Here is a 19,412-nt window from a genome sequence, read left to right on the forward strand (position 1 = left end):
TAGGAACCATAGTTACAGACCATAGCCCTATTGTGCCACATGCTGTACAAACAGAACAGAGCCTCTGCTCCCCTGTGCTTACAGTTAAGCATGCTTGGATAATTAGCTTGCTACTTTCATGTGAAAGGGGATGTGCATGGGAATAAAGTAGGCTTGCTCCCCTTTATTCATTTATAAGCAAATAAAGTAGATTTGCGCTTCTTTGTATTTCTTTATAAGGAGTGAAGAATGTATGAGTGGTTTCCACCATCCTAAAATGAAACTTTGCTTGAGCAGTACCCTGGACTGACAAGAAATCTAATTTCCTTGTCTCTACTGTAGGACTGCTTGAATATTGAAGAACCCAAAAAAGTATGCCAGGAGCTGTTTCAATCCTTAGAGGGAGTTAACTGATGAATCTTTAATAAGACTTTGTCTTCCAACTGCTTGTAGACTATTTCTGTTCACCTCCCAGCTTTCTTTAGCTCTTTACCCTTACAACAAAAGGTTTTAGTCACTCCCATCTCTACAAAATCACCCTTGACCCCTCTTGCATTTCTAACTGTTACCTCATTTACCTTCTCCTTTTTATCTCTAAGCTCATTGGCTCTGATGTCAATGAAAAACCGTCTGGAGTTTGGCTGTAATTCCAGCCTAGACTTTCTTTAGTCTGGGTTCTCTGCCTCTTGCAGTTCACTGAAATAGCTCTTGCCAAAGTTTCTAATAACCTATTCCTAGTCAAATCTCAGAACCAGCTGTGTCTTGATCTGGAGGCCACCTTGAACACAGTCAACTATGTGCTTCTTTTTGAAATAATACTGGCATACATGACTCTGTCTTCTTCTGGTTCACTCCTACCTCTCTCAAAAGATCCTTCAGCCTGGCCTCAAGAGACCCCCCTCCAGCTTTCTGTATGTATTCCACAGGGATCTCTCTTTGAACCTCTTCTCTTTTTCTTCTACCCCATATCTCAGGGTAATCTCATCAGCAAGTACAATTCAACTACCATCTTTATGAGGAGAACTCACTGATGTAGGTTTCTACTCTAAACCTGTCTTCTTTTGACATCACCTGATGCATGTCTAGTTGTCAATTTGAGAACAGCATAGCTGAAGGAGATCTCTAATTCTCTTTCCCACAAAAACTATCTAGTTAAGTCCTATTTTGATCACTGAACCCCACCAACTTATCTGTCACTCATCCCATAACCAAGGCATTACCTTCTCACATGCTGTTGCTTCTCATTCTCTTGCAGGTTTTATCTGCATAACGTCTTAAACGCACCTTTGTCTGTGTATCCACACTGGTACCGTCTCTTTCTTAGGTTCTCATCATTTCCTGCCTAGATGACAGCAGCATTCTTTTCTTTGATCTTGGCAAAGGTAATCTTGTTCTGGTCAAATCCATTTAATATTGCTGCAAAGATCATTTACCTGTCCTGTCTCTCTGACCATGTCACTCCCTCTGTTTGCAGTCCCTGTTTCCATGCCACATCAAAATTACATGACCCATCTTCACTTATAGAGCTGTTTGCTACATATACCTGCTCTGCCTGCCATCTTTCATTCATTATTGAGAGGTCCCATCTCACCTCCAACCAAACCATAATGCTAACCTCAGTCATTCCCTTGTTACATTTTAAAGTCAGAGTCTCATGCTTTTTCTTAGGCTGCCCCTCTGCTTGGGAGGAAATCTTTGTAAACTTCCAAACAATTACTGCATTATTCTCCTTCAAACCCCTCTTTACAATTCTCCTTTGTCATGATGCCTGCAAAAAAACTTGACAGCAGTTAGGCTGCTGATGTGCTGAGACCACTCCCTATCAAGCTGACCAATATTGTTTCATTGTTTCCTTGTGCTCCCATCTGTCTGCATCCATCTGTTGTCTCTTTTCATATAATATAAACTGTAGGCTTTTTTTTTTGTTCTGTTTGTCAAGTGCCTGGCACACTTGGGTCCTCGGTTATGCCTGGGACTCCTGGAAGTAGCACTACTAGAAACAATAATAGGTAGTGACAAAATGAGCAATGCCTGTTAACCAGCCTTCATAAAAATCTCTTCATTTCTTAAGTAGGCTGGCATTTACACATGGCCCAGAAACGAGGCAAAATCCAAGCAAAATCAAACACCCTCCCATTCTTCACAGTGCTATGTGGCATGCATGCAAAGCAGCCATGTGCATACCAGGCTGCCTCATCACTCCATCATTGTTAATGGTCTTTGAAACAGGAAGAGGGGCCCACTACCTGTCTAAGGAAGCCACCTCCGGTGATGTCATGAAAACACTTTTAGAAAACAGTTATTTCGCATATACCGGAAGATTTCTTTCAATCTGATCCATTTTGAGGGGTCCTGTAGCAGGCGTATATGTGCAAATAGCACGTGCAGAGGACTAATGTCTTTTCCTCAATGGGGCATAGTGTTAGGAATCAGATCCACAGAACTGCTGAGATAGTCAAGCCCTTGGTATAGCCAGTTGATGCAACTGCAGAAACATTCAGAGGGTCTTGGAGTTAAAGTGAATTCCCCCAATACTCCTGATCCTAGAACTAGTAGTGCAATTGAGGAGTGAGGTACCTGCCATTACAAGAGTAGCTGAAAGCACTGCTGCAATCTGTACAGCTGCATCCTGGCTGCCTCAGGCACAGAGATGTCCAGCTCCCTCTCTGTACAGAACTGTGCAGGAGAGAATCTCCCACTTTGTGCATGCTTCATTTCCTTCAAAGAAGTGGGATCAATAGTGGGAAGAGAGGGAGGAATCAAATAAGAATTGTAGCATTAACAAGACACGTGGTAAATTTAAGTGACTCTTCTCTTACATTCTTTGTATTGTGGCAGCTCCACTGGGTTCATAATTTTTGTGATGATTCATGGTGGTGTGACTGTAGTAAAAAATCAATGATATAAGTACAGGGAGGTTCCTTCTTATATACCAGGGGTGGCCAACCTTCTGGCCTCGCAGGTCTGGTGAGTGGTGCAGGGTTGGTCTGCAAGCTGGATTCTGCATGGGATCAGTTCATGAGTGTGTTGACTGGCTCCATCCAGCCTCTCACACTTGAATCCAGCTGTGTGCCAGCCCAGCCCAACCCCACATGACCAGATCTGGCCATATGCCAGCCTGGCCTGACCCTGCTTGCTCAGATGTGGCTGAATGCTGACCTGACCCCACCCCACGTGCCAGAACAACCCAACCTAATCCCGCATACCCAGCTCCAACTGTATGCTGCAGCAATCTAGTGTGGAGAGCCACGTTATCTGGCCTGAGGGGCTCCCTACAGGTCTGGAAATTTGGCAGCAGAGAAGTGGCAGCTAATACTACCACTGCTCCCTGCCACCAGTTGGCCACAGGCCAGATGACATGGCTCCACAGCCTGGGTCTGGTCTGTGGGCCAGAAGTCGAGCACCTCTATTATAGACCAAATAACAGAAAATACAGCATGTGAATGTTGGCAAAATTTAAAAAAAATAAAAAAAGAAATGCGAAGAGGAAGACGTAGGTCCACCAGGAGATTTCACCAGGAACAAATTCTATATTTCAGTCCCACTGAATGTCTGTTTGCTACGTACATTGCCAGTGGCTATTACTGGGACACCCACCGTGAATTCAGACAAAGCTGCAGCACAGCTGTACAATTGCTGCATAAATTCCTTTCATCATTGCTTTTTGCTATGTAGAGCCTTCTCAATTGAACCTGGTCTTTTGCAGTTTGGAATGCCTCAGAAAAAGACAGGGCTTTTAATCTAAGATTAAAAACCTCTCTCCCCCTCTCTCTCTCCCCCTGCCATCTCCCGCCTGGTGTGTGTATGTGTGTCTGATTACTCCAGAGGGGATGAAGAAGGCGAAAAACAGAGAAAATGAGAGAACCAGAGAGAAACTGTGAATGTCAACTGGTTGTATTTATACTAAACCACTTGGTCAGTCTATGCTATTCCGTCAGATGTCACAACAGTAGATTCATTTTTAAAGCTAGCTCATTCTGTCTGGGTATGATTGAACAACACAACCAGAGTGACTTATGGATGGAAGCTGAAACTGATGACATACACACTGCCAAATCAAAGCTGCCTAGGGAATCCTTGAGAGATGTCTGTAGTTCATTTTATAAAATCTTTACACATGGTGAAAGGATTCTGTGCTGCTGACTCTCAAAGAAAGATCAATAGTCCAAGGGAAAAAGCCTATAGTAGCAGTCCTGTAATTGCAAAAATATATCTTTAGCAATTGATGCAGCTGGTTCTGGTCTTGACAAGCATTTCCTCTATTTGTGCCAACTTGACCAAATTTTTCACAGGCTTGGAAAAAAACAAAAGATGTTTATGTCCATGCATTTTGGGCTGTGGATCTAGCACTCTATAATTAGATTAGTCTGAACATCCCATCCTTGGGCAGAATCCTAACACTGAATCATAAGATTATAGAGTTGTAAGGGACTACAGAGGCCAACTCTGGGCATGTCTACATGAGACACTAAATGCACAGTAGATTAATTCTAGTGTGCATTAGCACGTCACAGTGAAAACCATTCTAATAAGCTAATAAAAAGTGTTATTTAAAAGGTGTGTACTGGCACTACTGCACATTGAGTTTGTACCTGTTATTACAAGTACTAAACTTAATGTGCTGTAACTATGTTCACAGTAATGAATGTGTAGATACACCGTCTCAGTGTAATTTAAGTTCTTGAAAAATGTTTCAGCTTTCTAGATTTTGAACTGCTTAAAGTTTCTTGAAGAAGAAATTGAGAGAGGCAAATTATAGATACATCTAATAGCGCTTGTGCCTCTTCCATCCCAAAAGTTAACAAGAAATAAATGCATTGCACATTTTTAAAAAAGCTTTGAGGTTTTTATGCTCCATAACGTACTATGCAGTCTTGAATGAAGAACAGAGTTAGGTAAATAGAGAAAATATTTCAATAGAATCTGTACTTCATCTGCTGAACAACAAACTATTTTTCTCCTCTGTTTTCTACTAAAATGTGCAGTAGCTACATTTTGATCTCGTTTGGATGCTGCTAATTGGCTGTCCAGAGAAAGAGTTGTTTTAAGCCTCAGGGCTAATTTGAACAGTAGAGAAATCAAGGCTTTCAAAAGTACTGTCCTCCATCATGTGTGAGCATGCATGTGAGCATGTATGTGTACAATATATACAACACAGAAATATATTAAATTTAAGAATAATGAAGATTGTTCTATAAACTGAAGAATACATGTTGTTTTCAAAATGAATGATGATGCCTTGCTCAATTTTATATACATGTAAAGGTGATAAAGATAACTATCTACCTATGGAGCATCAGGTGAGCTCTGTCTCCCAAGTTCTGAAATTTCCAAAATGGCTAACACAAACTGAATTGCCTACTGACACCCAGCAGGGTCTGCACAACTTCTGTCTAAAAAAATTGGACACTGAGGAATTCATAAAGAAATTTAGTGTTAGGACATCTCCGAGTGAAGTTGTAAATTAGTCCAGGGCAAATGCCATGAAGCAATTGTATACTATTCCAGTGAAGGCAATGAAAAGCCTCAAGAGGAGGTCCTGTTATGGATTGCCGTCCTTATAAATGACTGAATAGTGTTTTGGGCAGGTTCTCATAGCTTCCTCATTTAAGACTTCAGAGAGGGGTTGGGCAGGTATCCAAGTTTCTTCCTCAGAAGACTGACCAAAAACCACAGTCAGTGCTTTGAAGGAGTGTATGCATGAGGATGTTTCATTTTATATATAAACTTGCATTTCAAAGTCTTTTCAGTTTTAATGAACAACTCAGTAAACATCAGAACTCATTTCTCTGTGCTAATCCTAGACTTTTTTTCACAAAAGATGGAGGCTATACCCTAGTGCCCCTTAAGATTGTTAAGGGAGTCTGACAGAACTGGGACCTCTTGAACATCTGGCATTTGACAGAGAAGCAAGCTTTCAGAAAATGGGGTCCAATGTATTGTGTTAACAGATCAATAGTCATTATAGGTGCAAGAATATGACATTTATTATACTATGTCAGTGGAAGAAAACATATTATACAGTAATGGTTCTAATGTTCTTATTGAATTTATTATTCTGATCTTCTCTTTCTTATTACTTATGTTCCTAACTTGAGTTTTTTATGGTGACTTTAGCCATACTTCCTTTTTTTTTTTTCATACTCTGTATCTTTTCTTTCAACATGAATGCATACGTAGGCTTGTGGACACAGAGGCCCAGATCCTATTTCTCCTCTAAGACATCCCTGCTTCAGCTGTTGCTCATTGCTTATTCCAGCCCATCACAACCAGGCTCTGGGGAGTGATCCTATTTTTGCATGTGAACAGTGCTTTTCTCTGTTCTCCCAGTGGGAAGTCTAGTGTGCCTCTGGAAGAAATTACTGCTTTGCCTTCCATAATCACAGGGCTCTGCATTTCTATCAATGGCCAGCTTTATGCACCTCCAGCAATTAGTATTATTCTACCTGGGATGTGCATAGCTCTCTCTTCTGTCAATGGACTCTTAACCCAACCTAAGATGGCTTTATGATGTCATGTTTCAGCTGGATCCTGACGGCTAAGCAGGGAGATCATATACTCATAGAAAATTAGGGTTGGAAGGGACCTCGGGAGGTCATGTAGTCCAAACCCCTACTCAAAGCAGGACCATCCCCAAATAGATCACCCCAGCCAAGGCTTTATCTAGCTGGGTCTTAAAAACCTCCAAGGATGGAGATTCCACAGCCTCTCAGGGTAGCCTGTTTCAGTGCTTTATTACTCTCCGTATGAGAGAGCTTTTCCTAATATCTAACTTAAACTTCCCTTGCTGCAACTTAAGACCATTGCTCCTTGTTCTGTCATCTAACACCACTGAGAACTGTCTAGCTCCATCCTCTTTGTAACCACCCTTGAGGTAGTTAAAGATGAGCTAAACTGAGATGAGCTGAGAAGGGAGACATTTACCTGACAGACAGCAATGGAAAGGGAAGAGATACCTGTTCAGCAGCCTTGTGATTACTAAGGACAAGGGAAATCTGGGCTCTAGAACTCCCCTCTTTCTCAGGCTTGAACTAGAATTATAGCATAATATTATAATCATTAGGCTATGGACTGAGTGATTTCTATGAATATTATCCAGCCATCATGGTTGAACCAGCCCCCTGGAAAACCACAAAGGAAGAATTCATGGGTGATAAAGATCAAACAAAAGGAAGCTGAATTCTGGGATCGAGTGCCTGCTACCAATGCTGTTTCTGCATTTTATCCAATGACTAGTAAACAGAAAAGGCAGAAATAGCATTGAGAGCAAGGGTTCCCTCCATTCCAGGGTAGTGAGCACCTGTTTGGACTACAGTCATTCCCTTTGTCCTGCTCTGCTTCTGGCCTTATGAATCTCTGCCTGTTAGCTACCCAGTGGGCCAGCATCAAAAGGAAGAGAGGAAAATACTGCCAGTCTGTGGTCTGAGACTTTCACTGTCTTGGTAACTGAGAGATGTGGATTCAATTCCCTCTGCCCCCAAACCAAGGTCTTCTGTGTTGGGGTGGGCACACATCTACCCAAGATGTTTACTGCAGAGTTGCCTAATTAGCTCCTCAGTGAAGTCTCTGCATCTACACATGTGGCCCTATTAGGCCACAGTAAACTAATTGACTTTGCCATAGGTTAGTACTTGTAAATATAAGCACTGCCCTGCAACACAGTTCTTTATCGGTGCATGTGTAGATACTGATGGGGCTGGCTGAAGCATGAGCATATTTCAATGCTCTGGCTGCCTGCTAGCTAGCCCCACACTGGAGCACCTTTGTGCCCCAGCTAGCCCCTCTGCAGCACATTGAGCCAGGTCAGACACCCTGGGTTGGGTGTCCTGGGCACATGTGTAAACGTGGTGCCTGGGAGCAATAAACTCTGGTGCGATATACACCAGAGTTTATTGCTGCTTATTAATTTCACATGTAGATGTGTCCAGGATGTCCTTAACCACTGGGCTATAGGGCAAAAAGTGGCTAGCATCACCACCACTGTGCAGCATTAGATAGTCACTAGTTAGCTTTTTTTCTATGACTGTTGTGTCAAGGACTTTTGCAAAATTTTTACACAAGTACACACATACACACATTCACCACCAAAGTGAAATTGGATCACAAAAAAGACCAAAACTACTTATCCGTTTCAGCATACTTGATTTATTTGGGGATGACTATTTTGTTGTCTGTGACTTACGGGGATGGGGGGGAAGGAGAGGGGAGGGTATAATCCTGTTTCTCCCATTTCAGATTATTGATAACAGCCTTCCTTTCTTGTAATGTTCTGTTTACTTTATAGTTAATGGACCTGTTCTCTAGTTAGAGCAAAAGGATTTACAACACTGCTCCTACTACCATTGATAGTAGTTACTTGTGCAAAATTCACTTTTCATTGCATCTGTGAGAGAACAGACTCTACATATTTAAATCAGTTCACTGCCACGTCAACCACAAGGTTGCTCAGTTCAGTTCCCAATAGTGCTGTATCTAAAATGGAAAAAAGAGCCTTAGTATAATGGTAAATAACATTGCAATCTATAGTCACTGGAGAACTTTGTATTTTAAGAGTGTTTTGATCTTTCAAGCTAAAGCACTTCTTTTGCCTTGATCTTTATTTTTGTTCTCTCCACTTCACATTCCTTATGCTCAGAGTTTCTCCTACCCTGTCTTAGAAAACTGAACTTCTCTGTAAAATATTATAGATCTCATACTGCAGCCATAGGAATCAGAAATAGAAAAGAGCTGGCAGATCTAGTTTGTATCTTTGAAGGTAATGCAGCATTGTTCGTTACTGCATATTCTCTACCATGTTGTCCAGTCTAGGTTTAAGTCAATGAGATGTCCCCATCTTGCCTTGGAAAACTAATCCTAACTCTATATAAGTACACACAGTCAAAACACTTAAGGCTGAATCAATTCAGTCTTTGCAGGTTAGTCTAAGCTGCATAGATTGAACCAATAAGCAAGTGAACAGACATTCACTTTTGATTCTGGAAATGCAGCCACATGCCTGTAGTGGCCCAGGCCAGAAGCTGGGGGGATGCCGGAGCACACCTCCCTGCCTGTCTGAAGGAGACGACTTGGGCCAAGGTTAGTCTGCCCACCCTGCAAGCAGGGGTTTGCAGGGGAGGAGAAAAGCATCCTGGAATGGTGGGGAACTGTGAGTTAACTTCAGTCTGGAGGGGATGTGGGACAGAGTTAACCTAAATCAGTTTACTCTCATATTACATCTATCCAGGTTAATCTTAAACCAGTTTTGTCCATTTTGAAAGTTGTTTATGTGTACTGAACTTCTGTTGTGTTACAGATTTGAACCAGTTTCTGATCACTTTTACTGGGTTAAGTGTAATTTATGTCCTTTGTCATAGTGTCTATCATATCATTCTGTAGAAAATGCACGAGGGCAGATTTGCCTGGAAATCTCTGTAAGCCTCTCCTTGCTGATTTTCATAATATAATATGAGATAACTGATCCAAGGTTTATACAGATCCAGAAGAGGGAGAGGAGCATGGCCCTCTGACTGCAGAATTGCCTCCAAATCCAGTAGAAAAACCTGCAGATCTCAGAACATCTATGGAGGGCAGGACCATATATGCAAAGGGATAGTCCATTAAAGCTGCTTCTATGTTTTTTCTGTCCTCCAACATCCCTAGCAGCAAATCTGGGAGTGTAGTTCTGTCATAAGCCCCTTATGGCCAGGTTTAGGTATTACACGTTTACCAGTATAAGCAATCAGAAACCAGTCTGTATCCATAACAGAACAGAAGTTCAGCACACAGAACTGGTCTGTACCCAGAACAAAACAGATGTTCAGCACACACAGACTGCTTTAAAAAGTATGGAACCTGGTCTAAGATTTGCTCTCCCCACCAAAGCATGAATGTGTATTCTGTTTGCTACCAATCTAAACTATGCCATTTAAAGAAAACCATATAACTTTAGCTCGATCCTGCCTTGGCTCTTTGAATGTCTGTACCTACCATTTATGTCTTTTCTTAAGGAAGTGAGGAAGCACAAAGGATAGGAATTAAGCGGTGCTTCTGCAATGTGCTAAAGCATGTGACAAGGGATACAAACAAGCTTAATGTTAATCACAAGCTTATGTGTTCCTCTGAATAGGGATGGGCACAAACAGGTACTTGAAGTTAAGCATGATCCTAAGTGCTTTTGGAACCCTAGCTGACAAGTGTCAGCATTAATTTAGCTACCAATATATTGTGTTAATGCCATGCACAGTGCACTAAGTGCATCAATGAATTCTATACCTTTTCTTAGTTTGATTCCATCGTTCTTCTAATTTTTAAGCTAAGAAAAAATTACTTTAATGCCGTAAGCATGTCTTTCCATTATGCCAACACTTTTTAGTTTGGTATTTTCTAGGTATGTCAAATCATTTTGGCATCGTAAATCCAAAGTATGCATTTTCAAAATCCTGGGAAGGGATTTACCTGAATTACTTGCACTGATGTTGATGGGAATCACACAGCTAAATCCCCAAAAGCTGATTTCAAAATGCATTCTTTAATATTCAAAAAGCAAACATCCAAAAAAGAAATTATTTTTTTCTATGTTCAAATAGACATGATAAATACCTAAACTTACATCATGCACCTATACAGCAACATAAACAAAATGGTTTTTTTTCTAGTCAGAGCTCATTTAGAACATAAAGGTTGATGGAAACGTATGATGTGCTGAAAGGGACCAATTTATTCAGATCCAGTTTTTTAAATTACTTATTGCCTGTTGTTTGGGCAAAATACTTAGTATAATCTAGGTCCTGACTCCTGCTGTTTCTCTTCTTCTTACTACATAAACAAAGTCTGTTTTTATCTGTTGAATTTTACATTCTCACTGTCACTGCCAACAGCAGATCATCAGGATTTGCTTAATGATGCCCCATTATAACAAATGTGTGTGGGCGTATTTGTTAATGAACAAGCATCAAATAATTCAGGGTTTCCTTCAGAGACAAACACTCGGTGAAATCTGTTGAAGTCAGTGGCACAATTCCCATTGGTTTCAGTGGGGCTAAGTTTCATGTCCAAGCTTTTGAATGAATATCTGAAGTATTTGCCCCTCTTGTGTACGGCAATAGGTCTGAGTTTTCATATCTCTGATATTTCTGCTTGTCTGTGCGCCAGAAATACAGAGACCACATTTTTCCAGCTGGAATCTAGAGATGTAGAGGCATACATGACAATGAAAAATAAATGGAAGTGCCCAAACTTTTCAAACCTTCCAAAGTTTTGGTGCCGGTTGTCAAAATGGTTCAGAATATTTCCTTTTTTACGTATCCTAGTTTGTCCATTGCTAATTGCTGTTGTACCCAGCACTAAAAAAGGTGTGTAGACGCATGCAGATCTGCAAAAATGTACTAACAGTATCTTTAACTTCCCCAAATGGTTCAAATGTATCTGAAAAATTATGCCAATGGTTCAAGTCAACTCTTATTGTATCCTTTTGTAGACTATAACCTCTTTAGTGGTTGTGGGTCTATATGGACACCTCTACCCACCATGGATTTCCAGTTTTCATTAGTAGATGTTTGCATAATGCCTGTAAATACTAATAGGTTTGCCCATTTTCACTAAGTATTTGGTTTCTTTTTGAAGTAAGACCAGTAATAATCCTTGGCCTAACATTAGGACTGTTTGACCTTTCAGAAGTTGTGGATTTGATCTGTAAGCCTTATTGCACCGACAGTCTTCACACAGTAGAAATTAAGTACTGTGTGATTGACAGGATTCCTCTACAACGGCTTTGTAGAACAAATCTGCCTGCTTCACAAATTGATTCTGCAAGCAGAGCTACCCGTCATGCACAACCTGTTTGTCTCAGAGCAACCTTTCTCTAAACAGTGTTAAGGAGCTCCTGTAGATGTGCAGGGATTTCCTGCACGTCGGAGCAGAGTCAGTTAATCAAATCTGCTGGTGCACAGAAATTGATTGGCAGCCTTCTGTGTCATGTGTATCAGCATCCCCGCGCATCCCTGTACTTAACAAATGGCAGTAGGACGCTTTAAAATAAACTACGTTTGAGCTTTAGTTCAAAGCTCCCCGCCACCATTTTTTCAGCACAGGGACACCGATACACCTGACACGTGTGCGCTTTTAATTAGTGCAACTCACTATTTAAAGTGCTCAGCACCACATCCCAAAATACGTGTAAAAATGCCCTAAGAGTCCAGTGTTTTGAACCTAAGATCACAATAGCTGTCTCTTAAACTTTGTAATTAGCTTCAATTTTATTCTGTTACTACCCTTATTTCTCTTTTACCCTTATGCACTATTAAGCTCCAACTTTAAATGAGAACCTTTCAGGTCATGTGTTACATAGTCATGGTTCTTTGGTAGACAAAAATTAAATTGATACACTGAGCAAAAAATATTCTTATAAAATGCATAAAAATAACACCTAGATAGGCATATATTTAAACATTTGTTTGAACTCCAATTGTTTTCCTGGCAAGCTTTTCAAAACTCAGGTGAATTGAAAGCCCAATCAACCAGTCCTTCTTTGTTGTGCTGATTGGATATTTCAAAACAAAAAAGGTGTTAGTTTTTACCTGATCTAGAATGTTTTTTAAATATATTAGTTTTTAACTGTGTTTTAGGACTTGGATTGACATCCTGTTGCATTTTTTCAAGTCATGTAATTGCAAGAGATCACACAGCACAACCTCTCATTACATGAAGGTTTTGTGGGTGTAGATTTATTTGTTTGTTTGTATGTTTGTTTGCTTATGAATGTTTTCCTGTTTCCTTTACTGCCACAGGAGAGGAAAACTTGCTGGCAATTTTGAAACGAAGATGGTGGAAGTACATGATCCTGGGGATAATAGATATAGAAGCCAATTACCTGGTAGTCAAAGCTTACCAATATACCACTCTTACTAGTGTACAGGTAAGAAGTCACAAGTTTTCCTCTTTCAAAGCTGGATTCTTTACTCACTGAAGTAAAGGGGGATGTTTGCATTGATTTGAATGTGTCAAGGTCAGGCATACTGAAGAATCCTTCACTATCTTCCTATATTATGGCTCAGACTCATAAGCATTTAGGTTTAATATTTGCTGAATTTTACTAGAGTTGGAATGTTATCATACTTGTGTTGGTCCAGGAAATGTACAAGGGACAAGGATTTTTTTTGTAATATCTTTTATTGGATCAAGTATATGGTTGGAAGAGCTATTGGACAAGTTTCAGGCATACAGTGACCTTCTTCAGGGACTTGAGGGAGGGCACTTGGAGCACCTATACACGTGACAGACCTCTGCTCCAACATGTGCTAATTAGCATGTGTTGAAGCAGACTTGATTAACTGAGTTTGCTGCGAGTCTGCTGCAGCATGCTAATCAGCACACTCCAGCAGCCTCCATGTCACGTGTATTCAGCACCCCTGTGTTTTAAAATGGTGGTGGGGGCACTTTAACTAAATGAGCTTTAGTCCAAGCACCCCCATTGCCATTTTGAAGCGTGGGGCATTGAATACATGTGATACTGCAGGCTCTGAGAGCCACTCATGTGATACTGCAGGCTCTGAGAGCCACTCTAAAGCACCCCCCACCCCACGGCGGGGGAAGCCCTACATTCCCAAAAAGTGTGTAGTAGTATAGGAGCCCTACATGCCCCAAAAGCTCGTCCAACAGTTCTCCCAACTGTACAGTTGGTCCAGTAGAAGATACAACAAAATATACTTGCCTCTCGTTAATTTTACTGCCATCCTTTCATCACCTAGTAGAAAAATAGGAGGATCAGTTCTTAGGCATATTACAAAGGCTCACATTCTTGGGCTCAGCCTACTTGGTTTGCTCTTTTAGTCATACATTTTTAAAGAGTACAACACTTTTTGTGGACTCAATTTCCACTCAGACAAAGATGCAACATTTTTTGCAATCCATATTTAAATTATAAGGGCAAATCCTGTCATTTAAATAATACGTTAATTGTTGCCTTCAGTCAAGCAATTGTAGGTATCAAAAAAAGATAGGATTTCAGGTTCAGTTTTCCCCTCAAGAACAAAATAAAAGACAAACTACATGAGTCTTTAAAGATCTGGCCTGCATATTTTAAATCCAAACACGGAAGATTTAGATTTGTTCCATTTCAGTGGAGAAATGAGTAATAAAAATGTTTTTATAATAGAATGGAAAATATACATCTTGGGAAATGGCTATGCACCTTGTTGCCAATTGTTCAGAAATAAGCACACTCCCATTCCATATTATCTCTAAATAACAGGGCATCACTGGATATTCTGTCTCTTATTTACACTTTATTTGCCTGAAACTTGCTCTAAAGCCAGCAAAATAAATGAGCAGCAGTTAATGTTCTGCAAAACCAGAGATAATTAGGAACATATCTCTTCCATAGTTGAATAAGCGATGATGGAAAATGCTGAGTGCATTAGTTGTACCTGAATGAGAAGCAAGAACAATGGAGAACTTTTGCAGTCTAAGATTTACACTGAACATTCAAAATCAATGTGAGCAACTGCAAGCACATCTGCTGCTAGCATTTGACTTTGAGAACTCTTTGACACATGCCTCAACATTTAACATTACCTTCAGGACCCTTTCAAAGGCTATTAGTCAGAATGTAATAAAACATGACCCTCACACCTTACTCTGTTAGTTAATACCTTTCAAAAATGTATTTAAACTCCTCCCCCCCACAACATCTGTATGACTACATTTGTATGTTACCCTGTTTGCATGTTCTACCACTTTAGTATTTATATTTCTGAGGTAAGGGAGGAAGTAGGAAAGAAACATCTGATACCTTTTAACCCTGTTTCACATAAAGGAGATAAGGGAGTTCTATCTTCTTTCCTGTAAGGCTTGAAGAGAATAACCTATGCCAAGTGGCAACAAGCGCTGCATTTCCCCATTCCCTTCCCAGAATTGTTCTGGACTGTTTTATTAGTGTTTGCCTATATATGGAGTTACTTGGTGATATTGCAGTGTTTTAAATGCACAATCTGTCATAATGTGACTTACCTTTTACATGTAGATAAGCTCTAAGATCAGGTACAGTGAGATGAGCATGTGCTGAAATGAGTGAAGCGTGTGTCTGTGTGTGTCTGTGTGTGTGTGTCGAGAACGGTGCCATTCTCTTCAGGAATCTTCCATGACTTGATTCTACATCATGTGAAGTGCTGAGTGCAATCACCACGCGCTGGCAGGTAGCAGTGCCTTGCAAAATTGAATCCTAAGAAACCCTGAGCCACATTTTAAGCCTGTGCTAAAAACAGGTTTTCATTTGGTGTAAATGAGCACTAACGCCTTCACTGACTTTGTGAGGATTTTATTCTGGACAGACTTGTTTCTTTGCTTCCCTGATGTCTAGAAAATAAGCATTTTATGGTCCTGACTTGTTAATAGATTGACAATGACACTTCAATAAAAGACAATATTTTCAGAGCAGTGGTACATGGACCATTGCAATTGAAAATCTGTTTTACAGCATATACCTTTTTCTCAAGAAGTCTCTACTCCATCAGGCAAAAATAACATGCAAATGTACTGAACCTGTGGTGCTCTTAAGAGAAAACATTAGGCAGCTCCCAAAAAGGAAAAGCTAGAAATGCCTTAATTATAGACATAAGCTTTGTTGATACTGATTTGCAGTTCCAGCTTCAGTCTGTAATTTCAAACCTTGGGTGGTGGTGTTTGCCAAATAATATTAAACTCCCTAGGACAGGCACATTTTCCAATTTAAACGGTCTTTTTATTAGGTGGACTAGTCCACCATGTCATAAAGACAGCTAGTGTGGGTACCTGTACAGCTGTGCAAGTCCAATTCCCCACCCAGGCTAATTAGTCCTGGAGACAGCCATGCTTACACCCTGGGGAATTATGCAATTATGCACCCGCACAATTTTGTGCATGAAAGGCATAATAATTGCATATTTTTGCATAATTTAACTGCAGCCGGATTTATGCCTCTACTTTTGTGGAGAACTGCATGCTTGGACAGCTGGATAAGTGATGAAGGGAGCTCCTGCCTGCAGGAGGAGGGGTGGGCATGGAGGGGTGTGGCTGGGTGTGGGGTTTGTGGGTGTATATGGGCCATGCGCTATTGGGCCAGGCCGGCCAGCTTAGTACGTGGGGCTTCCAACACTCCAGTGGGAAGCCACCCAGAGAGACATGAGCCCACCCGACCCAATGGCATGCGGCTCCTGCCTGCAGTTCTGCAAGCCCGACATGCTGGCACAGAGCCAGCCTAATCTGGTGTGAAGATGCACACCGGTGAGCTGGGGGCCAATTCCATGCCAGCACATGCAGGTCCTGGGATTCAGCCAGAGATGCATGCTGCCGAGGGCTCCGCCTGCTATGGTTATGAGCGCCCTGAGGGCCTGTTGCCTGCTGCTGCTGAGCCACCAGCAGCAGGGGCTGTGCACCATGTGGGGGGGTGTCCATACCTACCTACAATCCCACACCCTTTCACAACCCCCACCACAAACCCCACACCCACCCTCAAACCTCACAAACTCCCATACTCACACCCCCCATAAACCTCACACCTATCACAAACCCCACACTCATCCATAACCTTCCCAACACACACACCCTTACACCTTCACAAATCCCCCCCATGCACACACCCCACACACACACCCCAGCCATACAAAGTACCTTCATATATTTCTAAAAAAGGTTCAAATAGTTCTATATTTAGTTAATTTGTAAAAAAAAAATATATAGAAGTAATTAATTTTGCATCATTTTGAGTTGTTCTGCATGTTATTTTGATTTTTTCTGTGCATAATTCCCTGGGGTGTAACTGCTAGAGTGCAAGCATCTCTGCACAGCACTGCATTTTGCTACCTGTAATAGCATCTGTCTTACCCCCATACTCCATGAGAACATTATCTAAAACTTGTTCTAACAAGTTTTACTTCCTTGTAGCCACAACTGCGTGAGATACTGATTGCACACTTGTTACTATGGAGTCACTTAGTACTTATAAAAGCAATAGTACTTATTTATACAAGTACTGAATGATTGTGCAGTGTCACGGGGCAGGGACCCAGGAGCAGCCGTGACCTCTCCTGGCACCCCTACCGTGCCAAGTTGCCGGTCTAGCACCCTCTTTCTCGCCCGCCACGACTTTGATGTTCTAGAATACTAATGGGAGGCTGCCTTATTCGACCCCTTGGATCTGGTGCTCTTATCTTTCTGGTCTCTGCTCTACGCAAATGGACTCTGGTGCCGCAACCCTATGGGCGTTGCGTGGCTCCTTCCACCCCAATACCACGCCCCAAGCCTCTCAGCTGTTCCAGATGTTCTCGTGCCTACCTTGTTCCTAAATGGCCCCTTCCGGGGCGTCTCACTCATATGCTTGCCCTTCCGGGGCCTCTCCATGTATGCGCCCTCACCAGGCTCTCTAATCGTGCGCTCGCCCCAACCGGGGCCTTGCTTGCGCCTCTCGCACCCTCCGCCCATCCTCGGGCCTGTGCCTCATGCCTCTCGCGCTCTCCACCCGCCCTCAGGCCTTCTATGCTTGCGCCTCTCACGCTCCCGCCCACGCTGGGGCCTATGCTCACGCTTCTCGCACTCCTGCCCACGCTGGGGCCTTCTATGCCCAACTCAGGCTTCCCAAGATTGGGGCTCAGGTGGCCTCAGACTTACCTGGGCCCAGAGCCCTTCTAGGGTCCTATGCCCCACTGGGACTTTTGCCAGCGCCCTCACTGGGCCTGTCCTGATATCACCCCACATGGGGCTGGGGTCAAGACACCCCCAACTGCAGTGCCACCCCAGCGCCAAACTGCTGTGCCTTCCCCAGCACCCGCTTGCTGTGCCCTTGCAGGACACCAGGAACCCCCCCACGCTACTGAGGAGTTCCCCCGAGGCCTCCTCCTTCCCCTACAGCCTCACCTGCTCCTCCAGTTTTACACAAACAACCCAACCAAAACTCAAAGCCATAAGCCAACCAGCTGTAACTCAAAATAAGCCTCCTGGCTATAACATACGTTCTGCGCCACCCTGGCCATTCTCCATCTCCCTGCCAGGGTTCTCTCTACCCCGTATCATAATGCCGACGCTCGGATGGTCAGGCTGCTCAGCTCAGCAACAGAGCTTCCTGCTGCTCAGGCTGCAGCCTTCTGTGTTTATATAGTCCAGGCCCTGCCCCCTGACGGTCAGCTGACCCAATCAGTTGCCCTAGCAACTTCCACCTGGGCTGCCCGGTTGATTGGAAGCTGTCCTTATACTATTACTAGTAGCGAGCACCCTAGTGCTCTTCTACATGCAGTAACTGGAATTACTGTGCAGTACCATTGCCAAATGGCTTTTTCATGACGCTGACTGCACAGTAGGTCATTACCACTGCACAGTAGGGCTGTGCGAAGCTTCGGTTATTGATTTGATTTGGAGGAGATTCAGCCCAATTTGGCAGACGAATCTACATATCAAATCAGGAGACCCATTAATCTCTTCAAATAGAATTAGATGCCTCCAATTCAGTTTGGAGAGATTCAGTGATTTGGCAGTAGACAGCTGTATATGTTTTTTCTACGTACCTCAAGGTACCAGGCGTAACTCGTGAATGCTGAGTTGGTGGGGTGAATGGAGTGTCCCATGAGAGTGGGGGGGAGGGTCCCCCGCATGCTCAACAGCAGACCCAGAAGTGGACCAGAATTACCTCCAGTCCACTGTCAGGTCCACTGCCAAGCATGCAGGAGACCCCCTCATTCCCTAGTTTGGTGACTAGTGCCTCCTGGGTCTGGGGGGAAACCCAGGGTCTCCCCGTGGCTGATTGCTGAGCTGGGGAGGTTCGGGGGAGTTCCCCAGGTGCTCGGCAGCAGACCCAGAAGTGAATTGGAAGTACTTCCACTCCACTTCCAGGTCCACTGCCAAGTGCACAAGGGACTCCCCCATGGTCCCGTGGAACACTCCCTCCACCCAGCCATCGCAGGGTTCACAGCTGTGCCTGGGACCTTGAGGTACATAGAAAAAACATACAAAGCTGTTTCTGGCTGAATCTCTGATTCTTCAAATCAGAATCGAATCGTCAGATTCGGCCAAATCGAATCGGGACGATCTCAGTCGACTTAATCAAATCACTGTCTCACGAATTGCACCAAATCCAAATCTGAATTGAATATGCCTGCTTCACACACCCCTACAGTGCAGTAGTATCACATCATGCTTCCTGCCAGACATCGCTACTGTGCAGTAGTAACAAGGTACTGTGCAGTCAGTGTTTTGGGTTGACACAGCCTTGTTAGGAAATAAATAGTTTCTGGTGAGTTTTCCATGCAGCTGTCATTAAATTTGTTTGGAAAGTAGAGTCATTCTAATTAACAAGATTATACTAGTATAACCTTAACTTCTGGATGTGCTTCAAATTTAAATATGGCTGAAACGCCCATTCCTCCAGGATCGCTATTTGATAGTGAGCAGTTCAGTCAGTTCCCCAGGGCACCATCATGATATGGAAACAA

The 19,412-nt window shown here is 42.6% G+C and overlaps 1 protein-coding gene across 1 annotated transcript in view; it reads left to right on the plus strand.

The window, feature by feature from the left end:
• SLC35F1 (solute carrier family 35 member F1) overlaps nucleotides 1-19,412 on the plus strand; it is a 428,569-nt gene that overhangs the window by 346,937 nt on the left and 62,220 nt on the right. The window contains exon 3 of the mRNA XM_090038537.1: nucleotides 12,744-12,871. Coding sequence (XP_089894663.1) covers nucleotides 12,744-12,871 — 128 coding nt within the window. The remainder of the gene's footprint in view (nucleotides 1-12,743; nucleotides 12,872-19,412) is intronic.

The sequence above is a fragment of the Crocodylus siamensis genome, chromosome 1, assembly GCF_052110815.1.
Source record: "Crocodylus siamensis isolate JL-2025a chromosome 1, ASM5211081v1, whole genome shotgun sequence".
Taxonomy (NCBI): Eukaryota; Metazoa; Chordata; order Crocodylia; family Crocodylidae; genus Crocodylus; species Crocodylus siamensis.